This window comes from Anser cygnoides, chromosome 34 (assembly GCF_040182565.1).
Source record: "Anser cygnoides isolate HZ-2024a breed goose chromosome 34, Taihu_goose_T2T_genome, whole genome shotgun sequence".
NCBI lineage: Eukaryota > Metazoa > Chordata > Aves > Anseriformes > Anatidae > Anser > Anser cygnoides.
The window spans coordinates 634,611-656,929 of record NC_089906.1 but is presented as its reverse complement, the minus strand read 5'-3'; the positions used below and the strand labels follow the sequence as shown (position 1 = coordinate 656,929).

At 45.2% G+C, this 22,319-nt stretch overlaps 1 protein-coding gene and 1 long non-coding RNA gene across 3 annotated transcripts; one reads left to right on the top strand and one right to left on the bottom strand.

The window, feature by feature from the left end:
• Positions 1-441: 441 nt before the first annotated feature.
• Positions 442-11,266, bottom strand: LOC136788278 (uncharacterized). Its single transcript, XR_010827153.1, has 3 exons — positions 11,136-11,266; positions 2,512-2,627; positions 442-1,184 (listed from the first exon to the last, which is right to left on the bottom strand). It is a non-coding gene; the product is annotated as an uncharacterized lncRNA (long non-coding RNA).
• On the top strand, positions 7,450-22,277 carry PBX4 (PBX homeobox 4). Of its 2 annotated transcripts, XM_066986506.1 has the most exons (10): positions 7,671-7,735; positions 11,233-11,306; positions 11,738-13,850; positions 18,433-18,674; positions 19,033-19,223; positions 19,538-19,673; positions 19,926-20,082; positions 20,283-20,389; positions 21,011-21,097; positions 21,468-22,277. In XM_066986506.1, exons 3-10 carry the CDS (start codon positions 13,805-13,807, stop codon positions 21,558-21,560), a joined length of 1,059 nt encoding a protein of 352 aa, XP_066842607.1. In that variant the 5' UTR covers positions 7,671-7,735; positions 11,233-11,306; positions 11,738-13,804; the 3' UTR covers positions 21,561-22,277. The 2 variants fall into 2 exon arrangements, with proteins under 2 accessions (XP_066842606.1, XP_066842607.1); XM_066986505.1 differs by lacking the exon at positions 11,738-13,850 and having other exon boundaries at positions 7,450-7,735.
• The last annotated feature ends 42 nt before the right edge of the window (positions 22,278-22,319 follow it).

Genomic DNA, 22,319 nt, shown 5'->3' with positions numbered 1-22,319 from the left:
GTGCAGTGTGCTGTAGCTTTTCTCCGCCGGGAGGCAATGCAGGGCAAGCTTTTCTTTCATCAGGCCTTTCTTTCACCGTGGGTTTTCTGGTCTCTGCCTGGTGCTTCCCGTCCCTTCTCCTCCCCTGAGGAGGGGATGCACAGCCTTGGCAGCCAGCTGTCCCCGGAGACTTGTACAGCCACAGCCTGCTGAGTTGGGCAGCTCTCGTCTCACCTGCACCAGGCGTTTTCCTGGAACTTGTCCCCACTTTTAGAAATGCTGGAGTAAATAGCCACTGGAGGGGGCTTGTCCACCGGGCTCGCTGTGAGCTGGATTTCATAACACGGGTGTGTAACTCCTGGTGCTCCTTGCTGTGTTATGGGGTGAGGGCAGGCTGCTGGAGCCCCGTCTCTGCCAGAAATTGGCTGTGCTCTGGCAAAACAGACCTTGTTCAACCCCATCCAGGAGAGGAACCTAATACTAAGGGTTTTCGCATAGCCATCTTTATCACTTACCATCTAGCACACAGGGTTTTCACAAGGCCGTGTTTTTAGGGCCAGGAGGGCCCACGCTGTGCATGCGCTGCGCCCCGTGAGGCTCTGACACCACTCGGAGACCAACGAAATCCTTTTGGGTTCTCTCAGTTCTTTCATCTTGCTCCTGACGAGTGCTGTGCTAACAGCCAGCACGCGGACCAACCACGCCACAAAGTGTCTCACGATGGCTTCATCTGGATCAAAACTATTAGAGTGTGTGAGTCATAATGTCAGATACTTATTGCGGTGCATCATCCGCACATAAAACTTCTCTTCTGATGTAGTAAGAAAGCTTTTTTTCATTATTTTTCCTTTACATTAGATGTTCATAACGGAAATGCATTATCCCCTACCCCAGCACTTGCTTCTGGCCGCAGATCTTCTCGACTTGGTACTGGTGTTCTTGTAAAACTTCCCAGTAGAAGCCCAAGAGCAGAGAGACCAGAAAACTGAAGCTGATGCTTTATGCTCTTGAAGTTGGTAGCTAGCTGGGGAATAACTCGGTGCTTTGTTGGCACTTTTTACTACTCTGATTACTCCGAATGCTGCCCGGGGGGCTGTGCCACCCGTGCTGTCGGTGGGATGCAAGTGTAGGGGCTGGACAGTTTGTTGAGGCGCTGAGCTTGGTTCCTACAGCTTCCCTGCTGGGCTCGGGGCTGAGCGAAACCTCTGGCAGGAAAAAAAAATGTTATCAGTGGAACCCAGTCCATGTGCTGATAGATGCAGATGTGAGAGCAAAGCTGATGTTTGTATGAATGAACAGCATACAGGGATGGAGTGCAGGTATCTTCTTGCACGTGTACATATAATTTACCCATTTTATGGGCACTGCCCTTACAAGCAAGCCCATTCTTTGTCCAGGTGGACTCTGTGACACAGCCAGGGTCAAGTTTCCTTCCCAAACTGAGCTGTTTTTCTTTCTCCAGAGGGAGCTCATGACTGTGAAAAGCAGCGATTGCTTGTCTAGCAGCTCATCTAATCCCATCACAACACAAACATTTGTTTGGGCTTCAGCTCTTGCTATGGAAATGCCGAGAGATAAGGCATGGATTACAGCGGGGGTGAATCTCCCTGTGAATTTTATGCTCTGTGGGTTTCAGGCTCAGTTTATAAATTGTCGGTTGACATGTGAAGTCCTGGCTTTAGTTTTAAAATGAACTCTTCCCCCACCCCCCCTTTTTTTTTTGTGCTGACAGGAGAGAATTCACTTGCTAATTATACCCGAGTCCATTTCCTATCGAAATGCACAGGGCGATTTATCAGAGAGCTGGAGACAGCTCTCCCTGTTCCCTTGGCTGCATCAGCAAGAACTTTTGCGAGACAATTTAATTTCTTGTCATCTTTTAATCCAGCTCCCTTTACCCCTATAGTCAGCCCGTGAACGAGAAAAGATGGTTTATTAATCATTTTAGCAAAAGGCTGAGAAATACAGCAGTTCTTCAGCGGTGCTTGCTCTATATCTCATCAGTCAGCATTCCCCAAGTACTCAGAGAGCCACAGGGTCATAAACATTCAACCCTGTGACATGGGAAAATTAGTTCTCTCATTGTGAAAACCTGACAGGTGTGAATGCATGGAGCTGGGTTTTGCCTTCTCTGGGCTCTTAATGGGTGTTACTCAGAACTGGACTTGGCCCAAGTGTTTTATGAAAGATGCTGCTTGCAATAAAGCCTGAAAAAACACATGCACGTGCTCAGCATCACAAAGCAGGGGGTCACTGTCATACTGAGCCGGGCAGGTGCCTAAAATGAGTTCTAAATCCGTTACAACATTGGAGCAGATGGAAGATCCCCAGATGCTGTGGAATTCCACCAAGAAGTTGTGCTGCGGGATGATCGCTGAGCGTTTACACGCGTTCTGGTGAGCAGGGCCAGCCTGCTGATCCCAGCTAGGGTAACGAAGAGGAGGGGTTGACCTGAGCGAAACCACAGCCCAGGGACTTGCAGTGTTTGTTTCCTCTCACTGTCATTTTTATCCTTGCTTTGCTCTTTCTCACCTGCTTTCATCCTCTTACTTTCACTATGATGCCTTTCCAAGTAAGTTGTTCCTTGTTCGTGACGTTCTCTGTATAATTCCACTGGAGTTTTAGCTAAAACTTCTGACCTGAAATAACTAAGGCAAAAAACATACCATAAGGCAAAAAACCATAACATACCATTGCCATAATTAAGGCAAAAAACATACCGTAACATTCCTGAAGTCAGGAACCAGAATAAATTTTGGTTCTCCTCATATGTAAATGTTAAAGCTCAGTTTGAATTATTCATATTTGGAAATTTTAACATATAAGCTGCACTTTGGTGCTAATCTTGAAATGTGGTAGAAAGCATTAGGGTGAGCAAAAGTGCTGTTTGGAAATGTAAGCATCATCCACGTGCAACTGGATCCAGAGAGGGGTCAAGCTAGGGTTGCTTTAGCTTGGAAGCTTTGTAATCACTGTAAATGGGATACCATAACTATAACTATATATATAAATATATATATGTGCGTGTGTGTGTAATAAAACAGCAAGAAGCTGCTCTGTTTCTGGACATTAATGCTGGTTATGGTCCAAACACCGCCCAACGATTTTTTTTAAAGATAAATACACAAAGATCAGGTCGATTGAGAGTCTTAAGGGGGGTTATTGTTTTCCCCTCGGATTTAAGGCTTCAGTCAGTTCAATCAATAAATGCACCGATACGAAGAGAAAGGTAAGGCTCTGCCTGGAAACAAGACTTCACGATCTGTACAGAGGCCAGCAGAGTTCTGGGAACTCAGTACTTACATGTTTGCGTTTGCTGATAGGGCAAGTTCTTGGAAACTTTCTAAAGTGACATTTTTTGCCTGTTTTTCTAGATACAATAGTTGCCCCCCAGGAGCAGTGGTATGTTAAAACTTTTGATTCTAGTTTTAGCAGTAGGTTTAAGTATATGGGGTTATAGGGGAGAGTCAGCTAAACTGAGAACGGGAGGAGGAGGAGTTTTCCCTCCTTGGTAATTCTGGAAGATTTTCTTCCTGCTCTCAGTTGCTTGCTGATCAGAAGAGCCACCTATGGTGTACTTCTCTCAGCCTCCCTCCAAAAGATATCAGCAAAACACAGGTATTAACAAATATGTTAAATGCTTTCAGTCCCCTCGTTCCTTAAAAATGCGTGTGTGTGTGTATAGTCTTCTGAGCTGTTAAACACTAAAGTGCCAGAATTAACAGCATCAACAAGGCTTTAAAAATTTAGTGGAGAGACACCCTCTTCATGTCATCACCATTAATTTTTACGGAAATGAAGTCTTTCGTTGCAGCACAGGGCTGAGCCAGCCACGGTCATCCATCCTCCTTCCTCTAAATCAATTAGACCTTTTCCCTCTGAGGGAGAGGAGCGAAGTTGCTATCAAATAGGATTAAGGCTGGATGTAAAATACTTGTCACAGTCATTGTATCTTTTCTGGAGTTATCTGGTGAAAGAGGATCATTATCTGTGGTCACTCATCAAAAAGAGCAATGAAGCAAGCGCTGGACTCGTTCTGCTTAACTCCAAGAATAAAAGGTCCCTAAGTAGGAGCCTGGTGCAGAAATAAAACCGTGTCACTGCTTCTGAAAGCTGAGGCAATCGAGGTGTGGTGAACTCGGGGCTTGCAGCAGGGTGATAAGAAGGACCCTGCCCATTACCGCAATTGCCACTTTTAATAAACTTTTTGCTCAACAACTTCCATGTGCTAGCTTTGGAGAAACGGAAAAGGTGCTTTAATGTTGTCAGAGCTCAGCTACTTCAGCTGAACAATTGCCCATACGCTGCACTTGCTCCGCGTGGAACATCCCCAGAGGGGAAGCTCCAGATCACTCTGCAGCACATTCATCATTCATCATCTTGTCTAGGAGGGAATGTTTTCTTTACCAAGGTTTTGCTGAGCAGTCAGAGAGGCTGGTGTTCCAGGCTGATGCAGAGACCAGGGTTCCAGGCATCTGACGGAGGGGTTGGATCCGGATTTCGTGTCCTGAAGCAGCAGAGGAACGTTGAGCGCCTGCTTGCAATGTTTAGTATTTGCAGAATTGATATCATTGTTATTTTAAACAGCTCTAAAACTGCAACACTGAACACTAAATTACCCTTGGCTATGAGGTGAAGATTCAAGCATTGGATCGTTAGCAATCGGGAGCATGGAAGATGCTTCTACTTGAAGTGCAGCTGTAAAGGGACATAAATCCTGGAAGCACATTACACTACTGGGAGGGAAAACTTTGAAAAAGATGATAAACGACAACTGACAGTCAGAGAGCTCTGTGCTTGCACATAAGCATGGAAATACATAATCTAAATCTGCATTTTTTCCTCTGTTAAAATTATATTTTTACTCAACCCTAGGTCTGGATATAATGCTATGACTTTAAAGTAGCAGCCTAGGAAGGTGCCCAGGCTTCATACAAAGCTGTCTGGGTGACCCTCTGCAAGAAGCAACTTTTCCTACCCTGCAAAGTAGCTGCAAACCTTATCCAGCTGCAAGCACGTGAGATCTGCATCAGCTTTGGTGCTGGAGCCTCTGCAAGTGTAGATCTGCGTGCGGTCACATTAAAGCCCATTTCCAAGGTCACAAAGCCATGAGTGAGTATGACAAAGTCGCAGCTGAGGCCAGGCTGCCCTCTGTGCTGCCTGCTGATGGAAGATGTCGATTCTGGTGCCATTTGGTGCTCGTGGTGGTGGTGTTTCAGGAAACTGGTAGTTTAGTACCAACTGGGCAGAATAAACTAGTTCAAGGTGAGGCAATTTCCTCAGGTTACTTAAAAAAGTGAATAGTAACAAAGGAAAAATATATAATCTAATTCCTCCCTCAGCTGTGATTCTTACTGATGGGACTCCATGAACATTGATCGGAATCATTCTCATCTCTTTTGAGTACAAACAGTGGAGAATCGGGATGAAGTATTGATTGTTCAATGCTTGGCTTGACATCAGGTGTGTGTGAAAACCAAGGCAGCTTAGCAAAGGATAGGACAGGACAGGACAGGATAGGACAGTTCAGATGGAAGGCATCTTCAAAGACCAAGTCCAACTGTCTCACCACTTCAGGGCTAACCAAAAGTTAAAGGAATGAGGGCATTATCCAAATGCCTCTCGAACACTTCCAAAATCCTTGCATCCCATTTAAGTGCGGATTTGCATGTTTAGATTGCTTACTGTGATTCCAGACAAATTAGGGGACGTTTAGCTGGTGAATCCCGCAGCTTATTTGAATACAGTTTTGTAAAATGGTTGATTGTCGCACTGACACATGGCATGAATTTGCTCCTGACAGGTTCTGGGGAATCATAAAAGCACAGAACGGTTTGGGTTGGAAGGGACCTTAAAGATTCATTCCAAGCCCTGCCACGTGCACGACCCCTCAAAGCCCCATCCAGCCTGATCTTGGGCACGGGCCAGACATCTGCAGCTCCTTTGGGAGACTGGTTCCAGCACCTCACCGCCCTCATGGTGAAGGATTTCTTCCTCGTGTCTAATCTACGTTTTCCCTTTTTTAGTTTAAAGCCTAAGCCATCGCTACACCCCCTGATGAAGAATCATAGAATCATCTTCCCTCTTTTAGTTTAAAGCCTAAGCCATCGCTACACTGACGAAGAATCATAGAATCATAAGGGTTGGAAAAGCCCTCCAAGATCATCTGGTCCAACCGCCCCCCTACCACCAATGTCACCCACTAAACCATGTCCCCAAACAACACGCCCAACCTTTCCTTGAACACCCCCAGGGACGGTGACTCTACCACCTCCCTGGGCAACCCGTCCCAACGCCTGACCGCTCTTTCTGAGCAGAAACTTCTCAAAATTTCCAACCTGAACCTCCCCTGGGGGAACTTGGGACCGTTGCCTCTGGTCCTATCACTGGTTACCTGTGAGAAGAGGCTGACCGCAGCTCCCCACACCTTCCTTTCAGGGAGTTGTAGAGAGCAATGAGGTCTGCCCTGAGCCTCCTCTTCTCCACACCAAACACCCTCAGTTTCCTCAGCCGCTCCTCACAGGACTTCTGTTCCAGGCCCTTCCCCGGCCTCGTAGCCCTTCTCTGGACACGCTCCAGCGCCTCGATGTCCTTCTTGAAGCGAGGGGCCCAAAACTGAACCCAGCACTTGAGGTGCGGCCTCACCAGAGCTGAGCACAGGGGGACGATCACCTCCCTGCTCCTGGTGGCCGCACTGTTCCTGATACAAGCCAGGATGCCGATGGCCTTCTGGGCCACCTGGGCACGCTGCTGGCTCGTGGTCAGGCGAGCATCAATGAGCACTCCCAGAGCCCTTTCCTCTGCACAGCGCTCTGGGGAGGAGGCCAAACCGGGGCTGGGGACACTGGGGAGGGGGACACCGGCGATGGGGACACCAGGGAGGGGGATACCGGGGCTGGGGACACCGGCGATGGGGACACCGGGGAGGGGGATACTGGGGCTGGGGACACCGGGGCTGGGGACACCGGGGAGGGGGATACCGGGGCTGGGGACACCAGGGCTGGGAACACCGGGGAGGGGGATACCGGGGCTGGGGACACCGGTGATGGGGACACTGGGGAGGGAGACACCGGGGCTGGGGACACCGGGGAGGGGGATACCGGGGACACCGGGGGGGACACCGGGGAGGAGGACACCGGGGCTGGGGACACTGGGGAGGGGGACACCGGGGCTGGGGACAAGGGGCCATCGCCCTGCGGGGTGCCGTTGCCGTTCTCCAGCACCGGGGAGAAGCCCGGTGACAGGGAAGGCCTCAGGGGCCAGCCCCGTGATGGCGCCGGGGGGGGGTCGCGCAGGACGAGGCCGGCCGGGAGGCGGCGGCGGAGGAGCCCGGGGCGGAGCTCGGCGGCGGTTGAGGAGGAGACGGCGGCCACCGGGGAGGGGACGGCGGCCACCGGGGGGGGTTGGAGGGGCGGCGGTAGGGGCGGGCCACGTCGCGGCGGGCGGAGCGGCCCGGCGGGGGTGGGCTTGCGGCCGCCGCGGCCCTGTTGTGTGGCAGCCGTTGGGGCCCCGGCCCCGCCGCCATGGAGGACCCGGCGCGGCTGCTGGTGGCGGCGGCGGCGGCGGCCGCTCACGGAGCCGGGGTGGCTCTGCCCGGGGGCATCCCGCCCGCCGGAGGAGCCGCCGCCGCCGCCGCCGCCGGGGATCCGGCCGCTGCGCCGCCGCCGGGGCCGCCGCCCGCCCCTCACGACACGGGCGATGTCCTGCAGCAGATCATGGCCATCACCGACCAGAGCCTGGACGAGGCCCAGGCCAGGTACCGCGGGCCTGCGGCGGGCCCGTGGCGGCGGCGGTGGGGAGGGAGCGGCCCCGGTGGGTGGGGAGGGCCCCGGGGTTCCCCCCCCCCCCCCGACACCCCCGGTACGGCGGTGGGGGGGGCTCGGGTGGGTGCCGGTCGCCTTCCCCCGCAGCCCGGTGCCGTGACTCAGCTGGGGGCCGGGGGCCGCTGGGTCGTGTCGGGGATGTCGCGATAGGAGTCGGAGGGGGGGGGGCTGTTGGGTCTGAGAGCTTGGGGGGCACGGCCGCTGAACGCCGCCTGGAAACGCTGCTGGGGTTTGGGGTCTGCTCCTCCGGGGTCCCGTCCGGCTCGGGATGTGCCGTGGTCCTGTGCTGGGCTCGTCGGCGTTAAAGGCTCTTTGGTGGGGAGCCGGGGTCCGGAGGCACAAAGTTCCCCACGTCTTCCTGCATCCTTGCTTCTCCTCCGCTGGGATGTGCTTGAATAGTTGGATGGAGCGCCTGGAGGACACGCGGGTTCTTCACTTCTACTTCTCAGACCCCTTCCTTTTCAGTATAGCCCACTAACAAATTCACGTTTGGGCTTCGGACTCGGACTGTAGCCACCACCCCCAGTAAAACTGGGGTTGTTCTGCATGGTGGCACCAAGACCTGGAGCGGCGAAGCGGTGGCTGCCGTTGAGTGTCGAGGCGCTTGGCGCTTCGATCACGGTTTGCTTGGCAGGGAAGGAGGGAGCCCGGCCCGGTGCAGGTGCAAGGTGCCAGGGGGCAGCTGCACCCAAAGATCTGTCACCGCCTCCTCGCTGCTCTGAGTTTCCCTAGAACCACATTAAAAGGGAAAAGAATTGTATTCGTTCTTTTCCTGGACACGCTGTAGTGTCTCGTTGACCTCGTTGGGATGTAAATAATTGCAGAGAATAACATAACGTGCTGCAAAGAAATCACCATAATTCAGCATCTTCTCGTGTATTCTCTTTGCCCTAGAGGTACGTCTGGCCCTGATTGGCGCTGTGTAATTACATGCTTTGCTTACTTGGCGTGTGCTGGTTACGAGAGGTGGGCAGCCCCGATGATGAGGCAGTTTGGAAGAAGGTGGAGACTGTAACAGAGCGGGCTTATGAAATCGGCGACATGGTTTTCTGGCCTCCTCTTCCAGTCAGTCGCGTGCTGCTCGGACTTTCCGCTGTGAAGCCCAGGCATTCTGCGCAGTTGACCCTCTCTGCTTGCCCCCAGTTTTCCCCATCGGATCCGGTTGTAATGGTGCCGATAACTAGCGGCTTGATTTTTTTATTTTTGCCTGAAGTTTTAGCCCTATTCAGGTACACCTGTTGCTGTCGGATGCTGTCAGTGACTGACGCAGCCCAGGCAGATGCTAGGCTCCTGGCGGTTCGAGTGGGTTGTCTGAATATAAGCAAAAGTGGTCCTTTCAACAAAGGTCATCATTTGTTCTTAAAGAAAACTCTTCCAGGTAACTTTCAACTGCAGGGTGTAGGGAAATGACACCTGAAAGCGGTGCTTGCTCTGGGTCAAGCATATGACCACTGGTAATGCAGGAAGTCATCCCAACGCTCAAGTATGATTTTCTTTTCTACCTGGCACCAGATCTCAGAAGTAACTGTGTGCAGCTCCCGTATAGTTTCTCTAGGAGGAGAATGGCCTATAGGTAGCATAAAAGAAAATTGCAGCTCTTACAGCCTCATATTTAAGGCAATTGAGAGCAAAAGAAATTTGTCGGGAACTTCAGATCCAAATAACAGTTGAAGAACGGGCTTGGAAAAATGGCTTGAACTTTGTTTAAATGATGTTACTTTATCTGCACTCATTGTCTTAAAAATGCGGTCAAAATATACTGGAAGCACGGCAGACTTTGAAGGCCCCAAAATTTTACAGTGCCTTTACCATATTTTCATGTCTATGTGCATAACAGAGGCTTTTGTATTCTGGACAAGAAGTTTGTTTGGTTTACTCAGAAAACCTGCATGTCCTTAAGAGGACTTAATGCTGAGAAAGTAAAACTGGGGCCTGGTTTTAAACCCATTGCTCCAGGGACACGAATGGGGATTTGGGACTTGTCATACCTCAGTGGAACAGCATTGCTATGATTAACGGCTTTATTTGTTGGGCATTACTTTTATTCTTTTGTATTAAAAATGCATGTTGCTGTACTTTGTTTGTATTATTTATATGTATGTTTGAATGTCCGAGGGTTCTCCTGAGTTCTTTCAGTTCTTTCAGTGCACATAACTCGGATTTTTAAACCGTAAGATGAAAGCTTGGGTCAAAGTTTGATTTAGAGAAAATTAATGTAGCAAGGATAAGTTCATCGCTGCTATTAAACGTGTTACCTTATCAACTTACAGCTCTTGACAAGAGTTAGAGGCGTTATTAATTATGCAGTGATTCCTGGGAAGCTTCTTGGCTCTAGTATCTCTACCCTCCTGCCTTGTACGTAAAGCACCGCTTTTTAAACCCAGGTGGAGAGTACAGTCTTGAGGCTTAGTGTTCATTTTCCCTCTCTCTCCCTTTCCCTTCCCCCCCTAACCCCCCTCCCCTTTTTTTTTTCCCTCATCAGGCAAGGACAATAGACTCCACTAGGCTGTCTTCTCAGCTGCCTTTGTTCTCAGGCTGTTTGTCTTTGGGTTGATATTATCAAACATCTATATAGATGAACTGGGTTTATGCTTCTTTCGGCCGTGTAACGAACGAAACCGGCCAATTGACTTCAGCTTCTGCTGTTTTTGTTAAAAGCCAGTGCTCTGACGTTCACTGGCGGTTCAGTTGCTGTAAATGTTATTGGTGCAAGCTTGTGAGGAAGCTGAAGCTGGGCACCTGTGTTTGTGCTTTTGCCAATAGCCTGAGAACTGGCTGATGTGCAAGACCGAAGGCCAATTTGTTTATATAAAAACCATCAAAAGCATTGAAACCTAGGCGCGAGGGTGATTTAAATATTATTTCTGAAGTACAAAAGAGGTCAGGAGAAGCAAAAGAGACTCGCTGAGGCGTATGTTGCAGCTAGGCACTTCTTCCCACTGCCAGTTAGTGGAAGCGAGGCACTAACCAAGCGAGGCACCTACCTGCTGGCTGCTGTTTAAAATTGATAACAGCCGGTATCTGTGGAAAATGCTGCTCACCCTTTGTGAGCAACTTCAGCTTCCTCTCTTATGTGCTGCTCTCCACACTTCACGTTTGTTTTCAACTAAGCAAGGGATGTAATTCTGTGAAGACTGCACTTCTTGCCCCCACATAAAATACTCTTTTGGTAGAGCTGAAGTTGCTTATGGTTCATATAAGCTGTGCAAAATTCTGAATTTAAAGGCCTGTGTGTTTTTATGACAGCTTGCTCCCCGTGATGAATGAGTATAGCACTTAAATGAAATATATCACCAGAACTTGCAAATGTACTTCTTAATCTTGGATGCTAACCTGCTATTACTGAAGCACGATCCAGTTCTCTGCAAGCCTTGGCATCTTCTCTGTGTTCCCTGTTGGCATTCACTCACTCTTTCTTCTTTCATTTCAGAAAACATGCCTTGAACTGCCACAGAATGAAGCCTGCTCTTTTCAGCGTGCTGTGTGAGATCAAGGAAAAAACAGGTGCGTTGGTGTCTCTTCTGGTTTCAACTTGCAAAAAAAAAACCCAACCCAACCAACAGTCGGTGATTAGCTTTGCTCTTGTTTAATGTGGCCCAGATTTTCCCTTATTGGTTCTACTACTGAAGGCTATTTTGGGGATTAATAGTGTTCTGCAAGCTGGGAATTGTTTTGATTTGTTTTTCATAATGCTGTTAGTGTTTTCATTTGGAGAAAACAATGTCTGTTTGTTTGTTTTGCACAAGTGTTTTGCTTGTGCTGAGGGAGGAAATCTATAGATTTTTTTTTTTCTTTTTTGATACCTGGCAAAATACCTGGACTGTCCTGAATAATGTTACTGTGCTGTTGTGCTTTTTTTTGTTTTCCTTTAAGGAATTGGTACCAAAGCTGCAGTGGTAGTAAGAGTTCTAAGTTGACAAATAATTGTATTACAGAGGAAAGGAGACAGTAAGAGAGAAAGCTTTGGGACACTGGAAAACACAGAAGTGGCGGGAAGTGGAATTGTTGGGTGTATCATGCAACTGTCTTTTTGAAGAGCAGAAGCATCGGGAGCAAACGGATTTCAATTTTGGATCACTCAGTGTACACTCATACATAACCTCTTAAGCAACGTTGCTTGAATATCTAATTTCTGTAAGGTGTAGTGAACTTTGATTTTTTTAAAAGAAAACATCTGTTTTCATTATCTGCAACTAAACTGGTGCTTTTTCAGCTTCTAGCTGTATTAATGCTTGACAACCTCAACCTGTGTTTGCATTATTTCTTCTAAAAGTGTATTGCACCTTGCAGTACATTTCGTAACGCCGCCAAATAAAGACCATACGGTTATGTCCTCTGTGCTGCCCTTGTCATCCGAGGCAGCTTTGAGGCAGACGTTGATGTCCCCTTTTTAGGGTTTGGTTGCATATATCCCATTCTCACGGTAGCAGTTTGTTTCGGAAGAAAAACGGAGGAGTAAGTGTGAGTGTGCTGTCTGGATCTGCTTTTCTGTCTGTACTTTGAGTGCCGGTATCCTTAAAAGAGGGTCTTTCATCTGATTTTCCTTTCTGCGTTGAAAGCTGCCTTCTGGGCTTTATTGATTGAAGCTGTGACTTCTCCGAGCTAAATGCACTTGCAGGAACAGGCTCTGATATCCCGGTTATGCTGGATTTGTTTTGGTCTCATAGGTTTTTGAATGTCTGATGGTCTGTCTATTCCTTATTTAAATTATGGGGAGCAGATGTTACGGCTTCAAGCAAACAAAAGCCTGGACATACTGTAGCACAAGGTTTTGGGCTTTCTTTGTGACCCAGGCACACAAGCTTCTTTTCTAGCTCTGAAATCAGTTTAAAACATGTTCCTCCCCCCCATCTTTCTTTTCGTCCTTTGTTGGAGTGCTAGTATCATTCACAATAGCTCAGGATAAGCCGTACGCCTTTGCAAGGGGCAGCCAGCTGAAAGGTGCTGAAAAATTCTGCCCAACAGCAGTATATTAATTAAAAAAAATACAAATGACTCGGATTTGGCCACATTTTGTAATTGTTCAAGCCCTATTTTTTCCTCTAAAATTATATATTTATATATTTTTTCATTTTAAACTATTCAGTTATGGGGAAAATGGGTATTTTGTTTTCAGGTAGGTCTTAACTATGTATGCCTAGAGCATATGGAGCTATTTGAAGAGGCATCTAATCCAATAAATCCTACTTAGTTTTTTTTTTTTGGGAACTCACAGGAGCAGGAGCATTTTTAATCTATGCAGCAAATAGGACTTTGGTGTGCTGCTGGTTGGGTTACGCTTCAGATATATGATTCAAGCTATCTGAATTCAAGCATGGCCTAACTCTGTAATAAAAATCAGAATTAAATGTCTGTAGTGTGGAAGATGCATGCTTTCGGTGCTGGATATTACATTTTGGAGGTCTTGGCTGTACTGTGCTAAGGGAATGCTGGGCTGTGATGGGGCTTGCTGCCCTTTGGCACAGGGAAAGTGTGTTTCTGCGCACTTTTGTGGAACACGCTGCACAGTGGGACCCAGATCCTGTATTTCTGACCTGTGGTACTCCACAAACACATTCCGTGCCTCCCCTTGCCTTTTCTTTCTCTTTTTTTTTTGTTGCCGTTGCTAGCTGCAATCCGCTGGCCTTCCTTTTAATGTGCTGGCGCTCGGCTCGGTTCGTTCAATGGGTACCTTTTGATTCGGTCATAAAACTTGGCAAACGGTGTGGCCGAAGAAGACGCTTTCTCTTTGTTGCTGGGTTTGTTGACATTCTTACGTAGCTGTGCCTTGTTCCTCAGCACTCGGAGCCCTGCTGGCTTTTGTCTTCTGTTTCAATTCGCTTTCCTCTCTCTCTCTCTCTCCCCCTCCCTCTCTCTGAGTGAGCAAGACTGCCTTGAATTTTGAGAAAGTGCTCTCCTGTTACAATGCCTTGAGACCAGCTGAACCAACAGCGCTGTCATTCTCTGTGCTGGGATTCTTGGGAAGCCGGTATCCTAACTGACTGAAAAACGCGGTGTTTTGTATGCCTGAAGATTGTTCTTGTGGCTGCTGGATGAAAAATCTGTTTGGTAATGTGTGTGCGGGGTTATGCTAGCACTGAGAAGTGGTTTGGAAGGGGTTTGTGATGGTTTAAGCCAGTTTTAAGGTGACCTGCTACTAAAAAAAAAGCTGCCTTCTCACCTAACAGTTTGATTTGCTGCATGGAATGCCAAATGGAGGAAACCCTTCGCCTTGAATAAAACATCACAAGTCAGTATTTAGCAGTATTTATAGGATAAATGTTTGCAGGTGTAACATAGGTGATAGGATCATTTGGGGGGAAAACTGAGCCATTGAGGAGGAGGCACGCAGGTCTGTGGAACTGGACACGCGCAGCATTAGTGCAAGGTGCTGTCTGCTCGCACCGCTGGTGCTGTGCTGGCGAGGCGCGTTCGTGTGCTTTCACTGAAAAAAGAAACAAGCAAAAATCAAAAGCAAACTAATGGCGGCCAACATGGGACCCAGCTGCCTACTTCTTTGCACTCTGCGTAGGTATTTTCTGCTAAATACAGCATGGGCTGTTCATTTCTGGCCCTAAGATGACAATTTTTGGTTTTGACTTAGTATATTCTATACCGGCTAGATGCATTTATCTTGCTCTTCTGCATTATTTGCTCTTTGAAGGAAAACCTGGAAAGGAAAGCAAGTCTAAGCAAAGTGTGCATCACTTATTTTGGTACCACTGATCTTGTACAGTTCATTACAGAACTGCAAATCTTTAATTAATGATATGTAAATATATTGTAATGATTGCATTTGCATACTGAGTGAGGCTTCAGCACCTTAGGTTGTGATGTGTTTTAATTAAAGATTAATTAGAAATGATGGGAATTTCATTTTGCTTAGTATAATTATTTTACATATTTGATGAATATCTGGTAGGTGATGTGCAAGAGAATGCACAATATTATATTAGTGCTTGTGACAGGAGCGACTCTTCAGGCGTTTTGATCCAGTCTAGGGTTTTCTTAGGCATTCATAAAAGTGAAATATTGTGAAATATTTAAACGTACCATTACACGAGGACTTCATAAAACACTAACTGTGCAGTAACTGGTTTAGTGGAAGGGCAAACCCAGTGTTCAGCTGTCCTCTCAACAGGTAGGAAATAAAATGGATAATTTGTATTTTCTCAAAGCTTGCATTTAAAGGCAGCCAAAGAATTACATAGTTACTGAGCTTCTTTGTGCCTTTGCCAGAGCTGCTGGGAGCAGCTGTTTTTTTCCTGATGCTTTTGCTGTACCCATGCTCCAGTGTTTTAGCGTCTTGACTCAAAGCTCTGAGTATTAATAAAGAGCTGTCATATGCTATGTTCTTAAAGTGGTGTGGGAACTTCAAAAATCTGATGGTCAGAAGGCTGCTGAGAGTGGGAAGTTTTCTTTCTGGCCTTCTAAGCATTGTGAGTCAGTAGAAAATAATCAGTAGGTAAGGACACGCGTGTTTAACAAGTCTGTCGATTAGGATGCGTGGTTAAAAGTGGTAAGCTCTCTCCTTTTGGAATCCTTATTGTTTAATCCAGTCTAGTTTTTACAGAAGCCACAATGCCAGCAGGAGTTTGCCATCTATCAGGACTGTGTGCAGAAAGGGGGTGATGCCTGACCTGCAGAGCATGCCAAGAGCTCACAGGGCAGAGGAAGCTCCCTTGACAAACTGCTTGCTGGTACAGCGCGTACTTCTGGCATTGTTCTTGCTAGGCTGTCGAAAGAGACTTGCAGAAGCTGGTGTGAACACGGCATTCCTACAGTGGCAAAGGCTTTACTCTCCCGTTTTGTCACTTTGTTGAGATTATCAACTCTGGGAGGTTGGTAGACAAGTGACTGCAGCTCTTGTACTTGGAAATTAGAATCAGCTGCTGCACGCAGCAAACACGGTTATGAATTCACTGACTAGGTAGTTTTGACTGAATCTCATGTAAGTTATGATCTGTACAAATACTATCACCGGGTGAAGATGCTAGGGGTAAAGATAAAGTTCAAGCACAAGGTATCCATTCCAGGAGATGGTGGCATTACTTTAAAGACAGTATCTGTGCTAATGATTTCTGTAGAACTTGTATTTTATCTGTCAGGCAAATTAAGATGCAGTTATACCAAAAAAAGTTTGAAATCAACCCGAGAGAGTGGGTCGGACTGAGCTGAGCTGCTTGCATTCATCGATCCTTAGGTCTGTTCATCTTTGAAGGAGTTCATTCAATAAACCCTTGAACTACTGGGTTGAAAATGCAGTTTACAGCATGTTAGTGGTAGTTAACTCCTCTCTAATTTCTTGCTGCTTACCAGATTCTTCCAGCCAACCGGATTCTTCCCTTGAGATTGTGGAAGTGCTTTATACATGCTTTTCAGCAGTCAACTTGAGATGAGCTTATGTGTAATTGATGATAACTAATGTCTAATTACCATAATTAGACAAGTGACATAAAATTAAGCTGCAGCTGGGAGCTTGACTTCAACATGAGGTATGCTGATATGCATCATAATGTGCATAAAAAGGTGTTTGGCAGAAACGCATTCAAACAAGAACATGACACCAAAATACCCGTTCCTCCAGACTTACACTTGCCAGTCCAAACAGTTTAAAGTGGGTTTTGTCAAAAAATAAAACAAAAAACAAGGAGCATTCTCTGCTGTGCCAAGGCCTTCTGGAAAAAAGAGCCCTTTCTCTGTTTTGTTTCCTGTTCATTCGGTACCATCGGGTTTATGCTGTAGATGGTCTGCTATTATTTTTAAGATATTCTCATTTTAATTACATAATGGTTAGAAAATCAACTAACGTTTTACATATTTAACAGGCCCCTCAAGTTGTGGTTTAACCTGGCAGGCGGCTGAGTACCGCACAGCCACTTGCTCAGTGCCCCCCAGTGAGATGGAGGAGGGAACTGAAAAAGGGAAAAGTGTGAGAGCTCGTGGGTTGAGATAAAGAAAGGTCAATAAGAAAGAAAAGGGATGGGGGGAAGAAATGGGGGAAAAAAACACAAAACCAAACCAAGTGATGTAAAACACACCCAGCTGACTGATGCCCAGCCAGTCTGTGAGCACCAGCAGCCCCCCTTTGGTGAGTTTGGGTCAGCAATATATATCAACACCATTTTCCTTCCAAGTCCAAAACACAGGGCCATGCCGGATACTGTGAAGAAAACTGACTCTATCCCAGTCAAAACCAGGACACCTCCCTTGTTGTTGTAACTGGAGTTCAACAGTTATATTTAGCGGCCATCCCTTGTGCTACATTTTAGCTGCTTTTGCTTTACCTTGTTCTGGTTGCAAAGAGCTCGGGGGCGTCCTGGAGAAGACCTTGATTGTTGTGACAGAGAGAAGATCTGCAGCCACCCCAAATGCTCTCTTTTCTTCAGAACTGTGTAGTAATTTCTGTATGGCCTGCAAAGTATGGTAATATTTTATCATATAATATATTTATCAGTATAAAAAATCACGTTCAGCAATGTGATTGTAAGTTCAGACTGTTTGTGCGTTCAAAGTTGTGCACCTGGCGCATTGCTTTTTTTTCAAAATGTGCTAGTTTGCCTATAAAATGCTGAATATTACTATAAATGTCTACGTTAAATGTCTCTGTACATATACATTGTTCTCGTGCCCTCATACTAGCACCTATGCATAACAAGAGATGTTTTGTGCTTAGCTTTGGTAGGGAATAAAATATTCCTGTTAACCTGCTGATTAAAATTTGGAAAAGGTCATTTGAGTTTTGTAGCTTCACAAGATTAAGACCAACTGTTTGTTAAACTAAAATTGTCTAGCAATTAAAATCCAATTAAAAGGCAAAGAGCTCTTGGCGTTTTCTGAATTGACTCAGTATCTCACGAGTTTTTGTTTTTTTTTAAGGGAGTTCATGATAAATTGTCAAAAACTGGGAAATTCAGTTTTCAAAACAAATTTGCTCAGAATCAATCTTGAGTAATCTGAGCACAGAGTCTGGCTTTGTTGGATATAAGCATAACGAAACTGGCTTCTCGTCCATATTTTCTTATTTTTTCAGATTTTAATAGGACAAAACGTAGTCTGTTGTTGTACGCTATAATTGTGTCCTTGGCATATTAAGCAGCCCAGGTCAAACTTGTCCCCTGTGGACAGATTTCAGCAGGAGCTTGCAGTGGTGTGGTGTTCTTTTCAGTTCCTGGACTTGGAAATGTAGCAGCTGTAGTGGTTCAGGCCTTTTGTCCACCTACTGCGGTCTGTCTTCATAATCCAGTACCGATTACTGCTGAGGACCGTGCAAGCAGCCAGGCAGCAGGCTGATAGGTGGTGAGCCGCTCTGTAAAAATCTCCTAATTTTTACAGGTTGCCAGGCGTGCTAGTCCGTGAGCTCTAAAACAATTTCTAAATGTGGATGGAGTGTAAACTAGTAGGACCCCGAGTAGTCTTATTATCTGCATGCATTGGAAAACTCGCCTTGTGATTTCATGTCTCTCGATCTGACCGATGTTTTCTTCTGATGTGCTGTCTCCTGGCTTCGTTACTGCTTCCTTTTTTATCCTTGACCTCAAGAAGTCCTCTAAAGCCTGTGAAGGGTGTTTAAATGCTCTACCAGATCTGAAGTGGATGCTCTTTCCTGTTTCAGAAATAATCTTTTGATTCCCTCTTTATATTTATCTAGTGTTAAGTATTCGTGGTATTCAGGAAGAAGATCCCCCCGATGCTCAACTAATGAGACTAGATAACATGTTGCTGGCAGAGGGTGTCTCCGGGCCCGAGAAAAGAGGAAGAGGAGGACCAATGGCTGTAGCAGCAACATCAGGTGGCTGTCCAAATGACAATAGCATTGAACACTCTGACTACAGGGCCAAGCTGTCACAGATCCGACAGATATACCACTCTGAGCTAGAGAAATATGAACAGGTGATCTTTCTGCATGGAAGAGTTTTTATCATCTCAATTAAAAATAACCGTTTTTTCCTTTGGTGTTGGTTTTAAGAACAGAACAGGAAGCATAATAAATTCAGATGAATGCAAGGATATCAAATTCGGTTGAAAAGTTATCTCAGTGTTACAGAAGTAAGGTGAAGATAGAGGGACTGGACATCAAACTAAAGATAATAAATGTCTCGTTTATCTTTGTTGCAGCGTTTTGTAAGAGTAAATAAAAGTAAAACTGAAACATGGAAACTCCTCTAAAGTTTTTGGATATGTATTCTTGTTGGGGAAATTAATTCCGGGGTATTTTATTGTTTGTCGATACAAATGTATTTATTTTCAGGCCTGCAGTGAGTTTACTACCCACGTTATGAACCTGCTTAGGGAACAGAGTAGAACAAGACCAATTTCGCCAAAAGAAATAGAGCGCATGGTGAACATAATCCATGGCAAATTCAGCACCATCCAGATGCAACTGAAGCAGAGCACGTGCGAGGCAGTAATGATCCTGCGTTCACGGTTTCTTGATGCAAGGTACTGTGAAAACACAATCTAGCGATAACAGATGTTTAAGTCTGGACTTTCTTTGTTGCTCGATGCCAATGACTGCATAAGGAGCCTTGAGTCTGTCATTCCCAGTGTTGACTTAGTTTAAGTATTGACAACTTGCCACCTGTTCTGCCTGCTAAAGTATGCTTACTTTGACATTAACATCTGATTAATTCCGTGCAATTCTTATGTTCTCCTTCAAATGGGATATATTTTGGAGTAGACCACTGGCTTGTTGTTCTCTGTCAGGTCTACTCTGTCACGCGGTCTAAGTAGGAATAATTGTGCTCTTTTGATAGGCGTAAACGACGTAACTTCAGCAAACAGGCAACAGAAGTACTGAATGAATACTTTTATTCGCATCTGAGTAATCCTTACCCCAGTGAAGAGGCCAAAGAAGAGCTAGCAAAGAAAGGTGGCATCACAGTTTCACAGGTATGAAGGATTTTATCTGGAGTTAAATTAAGTGACTTCTTTTCTTAAATAGTGTTGTTTTGTCCCCAGTAGCTAGCAAGAGGCTTCACTCACTGCTGTGAAATAGTACACAGCATTTAGGTTATTCTGAAGGGTTTAGTAGGGTGCGTTTTCTGCTTGAAGCCTGCTTTAAAATGCTGCCTTTGAGTAACTTGTGAATACAGTGTAAATGTATTAGTTTGATCGAATGCTAACAGGGATATATGTCTCCAGGTTTCCAACTGGTTTGGTAACAAAAGAATTCGATACAAAAAAAACATGGGGAAGTTCCAAGAAGAAGCCAATATTTATGCTGCAAAAACAGCTGTAGATGCAACAAATGTTGTGGCTCAAGGCAACCAGGCAAATTCTCCATCTACACCAAATTCAGGTAAGCGAGAGTGCTAGTGAGGAGAGTGTCTGCTTGAAAAGTCTCTAATTATTTCCTGTGATGACAAGTACCATGAGCTATTGTTTTTTGAACCTGTCACAGGATTTCTTTTTCCGTTAAACTTAGTTTTTCTAGGAGTACTACAGTATCTATGCTTTTGCATTACAAAGTGGTTTTTGTTTGTTTGTTTTTTTCTTAAGCTTCCTCTGGCTCTTTTAAGATGACAAATTCCGGAGATTCGTTTATAAACTTGCAGTCATTGACTTCCTACCAGAGCTCCCCAGTGGGAGGCAATGTGCAGTCGCAGGTAAGCAGGTTTTTTAAAACTAGATTCTCTTAATATCAGATAAGGATGGATTTTTGGTTCTCTAGCTAGCACTGACCAGAATGCAAGAAGTGACTAGAGTCAAAATGCTGAAATGAGTCAAGAAACAAACCTGCTCAAATGTATGTTTTCTGTTTCAACCAGACCCTTTAAAATGAGTAAGATCTAAATTAACCTACTGGTATTCTTCCATCCTTCAAATTTACATTACTGAACTGGTTTTTCCTTATTTTAGAGTCAGTCTTGCTCTGTATACGTAGAACTTTGTGTAGCATTGTAGTTTTTCTGATTAATGGTATTGTCAGATGCACTGTAAGCTTTCTTATGAATTCCTAAATGCACTGGAACTGCACAGAATTTGTTCCTCTCACAGGAACCCTAGTTGTTCTATGAAAAGCTGTATGTGACAGTAGGCTTGATACCAGGTTCTAATTCTGTTTAATGACCTAGTTAAGTATAGCTCAGTTAATAGCAAGAAGCTGCAAAGAAAACTTCAAAGTTTTAAAATAAAATAGGTAATCCCACTCATAATACTTCATTTCTTTGACTTGACTTTTTTTTTTTTCTCTCTTATTGTTGTTATTCTGTGGGATCTTGTTATAGATGGATTCCTTGCATCATGTCATACACCAGACAGGAAGATATGACACAATTGTGGGGAATCCTTTGTACACGACGCAGCGCATAGATGTAAGATGTACTCAAATATTACTTTAGTAGAAACAAAACTCATGCCTGAGATTGGCTACTGATCTGTAAATAAACATTAACTTCATTTCCTACCCCCTGAGATGTCTGTTGTGGGGACAGGAAAAAGCTGAAAGTAGAAGTTTTCAGTTTATTCTTGCCACAAACAGATGGCAGTAAGAATGCTACTGTAAAATCGGGGTGGGGAGGAGATGTTTTGGGATGTTCCTGGACTGTTCTTTGCCAGGAAATAACAACTATTTGATTTCATAAGCACTGTTACTTGTAAGGTTTAAGCATATGAAGGCATACTTTATTGTCTGCAAGTAGTTTCTTAAAAGATCTAATGAAATGATGTTTGTTTTACCTTCAGGCTAATGGCAGCTGGCAGGATGCTACCACCCCTTCATCAATCACTTCACCTGCTGGAGATCCTGGAAGTGTTAATTCGGATGCGTCTAATTAAGTTTTTAGGACCTATTGATGAGAGGAAAGAGGTCATTAGTGTAATTTGTCAATGTTGCTCTTTTGCCAATACTCTTGTTTATACAACTTGACACACAGCTAATTACCTCAGAAAAACCCTGGAACCAATAGAAGATTGTGATTACAATGATACCTCTCTACCTCTCAGCCTCACGCAGTTGAGTTCTTTTTACTTATGCCCATTGGGATGTGAAATTGTTTTAAAAGAACTTGCTTCATTTTCCTAACCAAATTCATTTTTTTAAATATCAATTTTCTGGTAAGAATCTGAAAGTGTCTCTTCTAGAACTTGGCGTTTGTCTCAAGTTTTACAGCTTAAGAAAATTGACTTATTTTAATTTCCATAAAGTTTTTTACTCTGAGATTTCTGTTCTAGCTGATAGATACTAACAATTAAACCCCCCTGTATTGTAATTGTATGCGTTCTCTGTATTGTAATTTTGTATAGGAAAATAAGCTTTTCTTACCTAGACTTCATTCTGAGCTGATTAATCAGAACGTTGCTTTACCAAAACTCTCACTGGACTTGGCTCTCGGGTAGCCCCTTCCATCCTGTGTCACCCCTAATCCTAATTTAATGTCTAGTGTAAAACCGCCTTCCCCCCCCCCTTGGTTCTGTGCATTTCTGCCGCTGTTAATACAAAGACCACCACTTTCAGTTGAGATTTTATCAAAGATAATAAACTTCCAAAGCCTTTTTTTTTATTATTATTATTATTTTTTTATTTTCCCTCTTTCC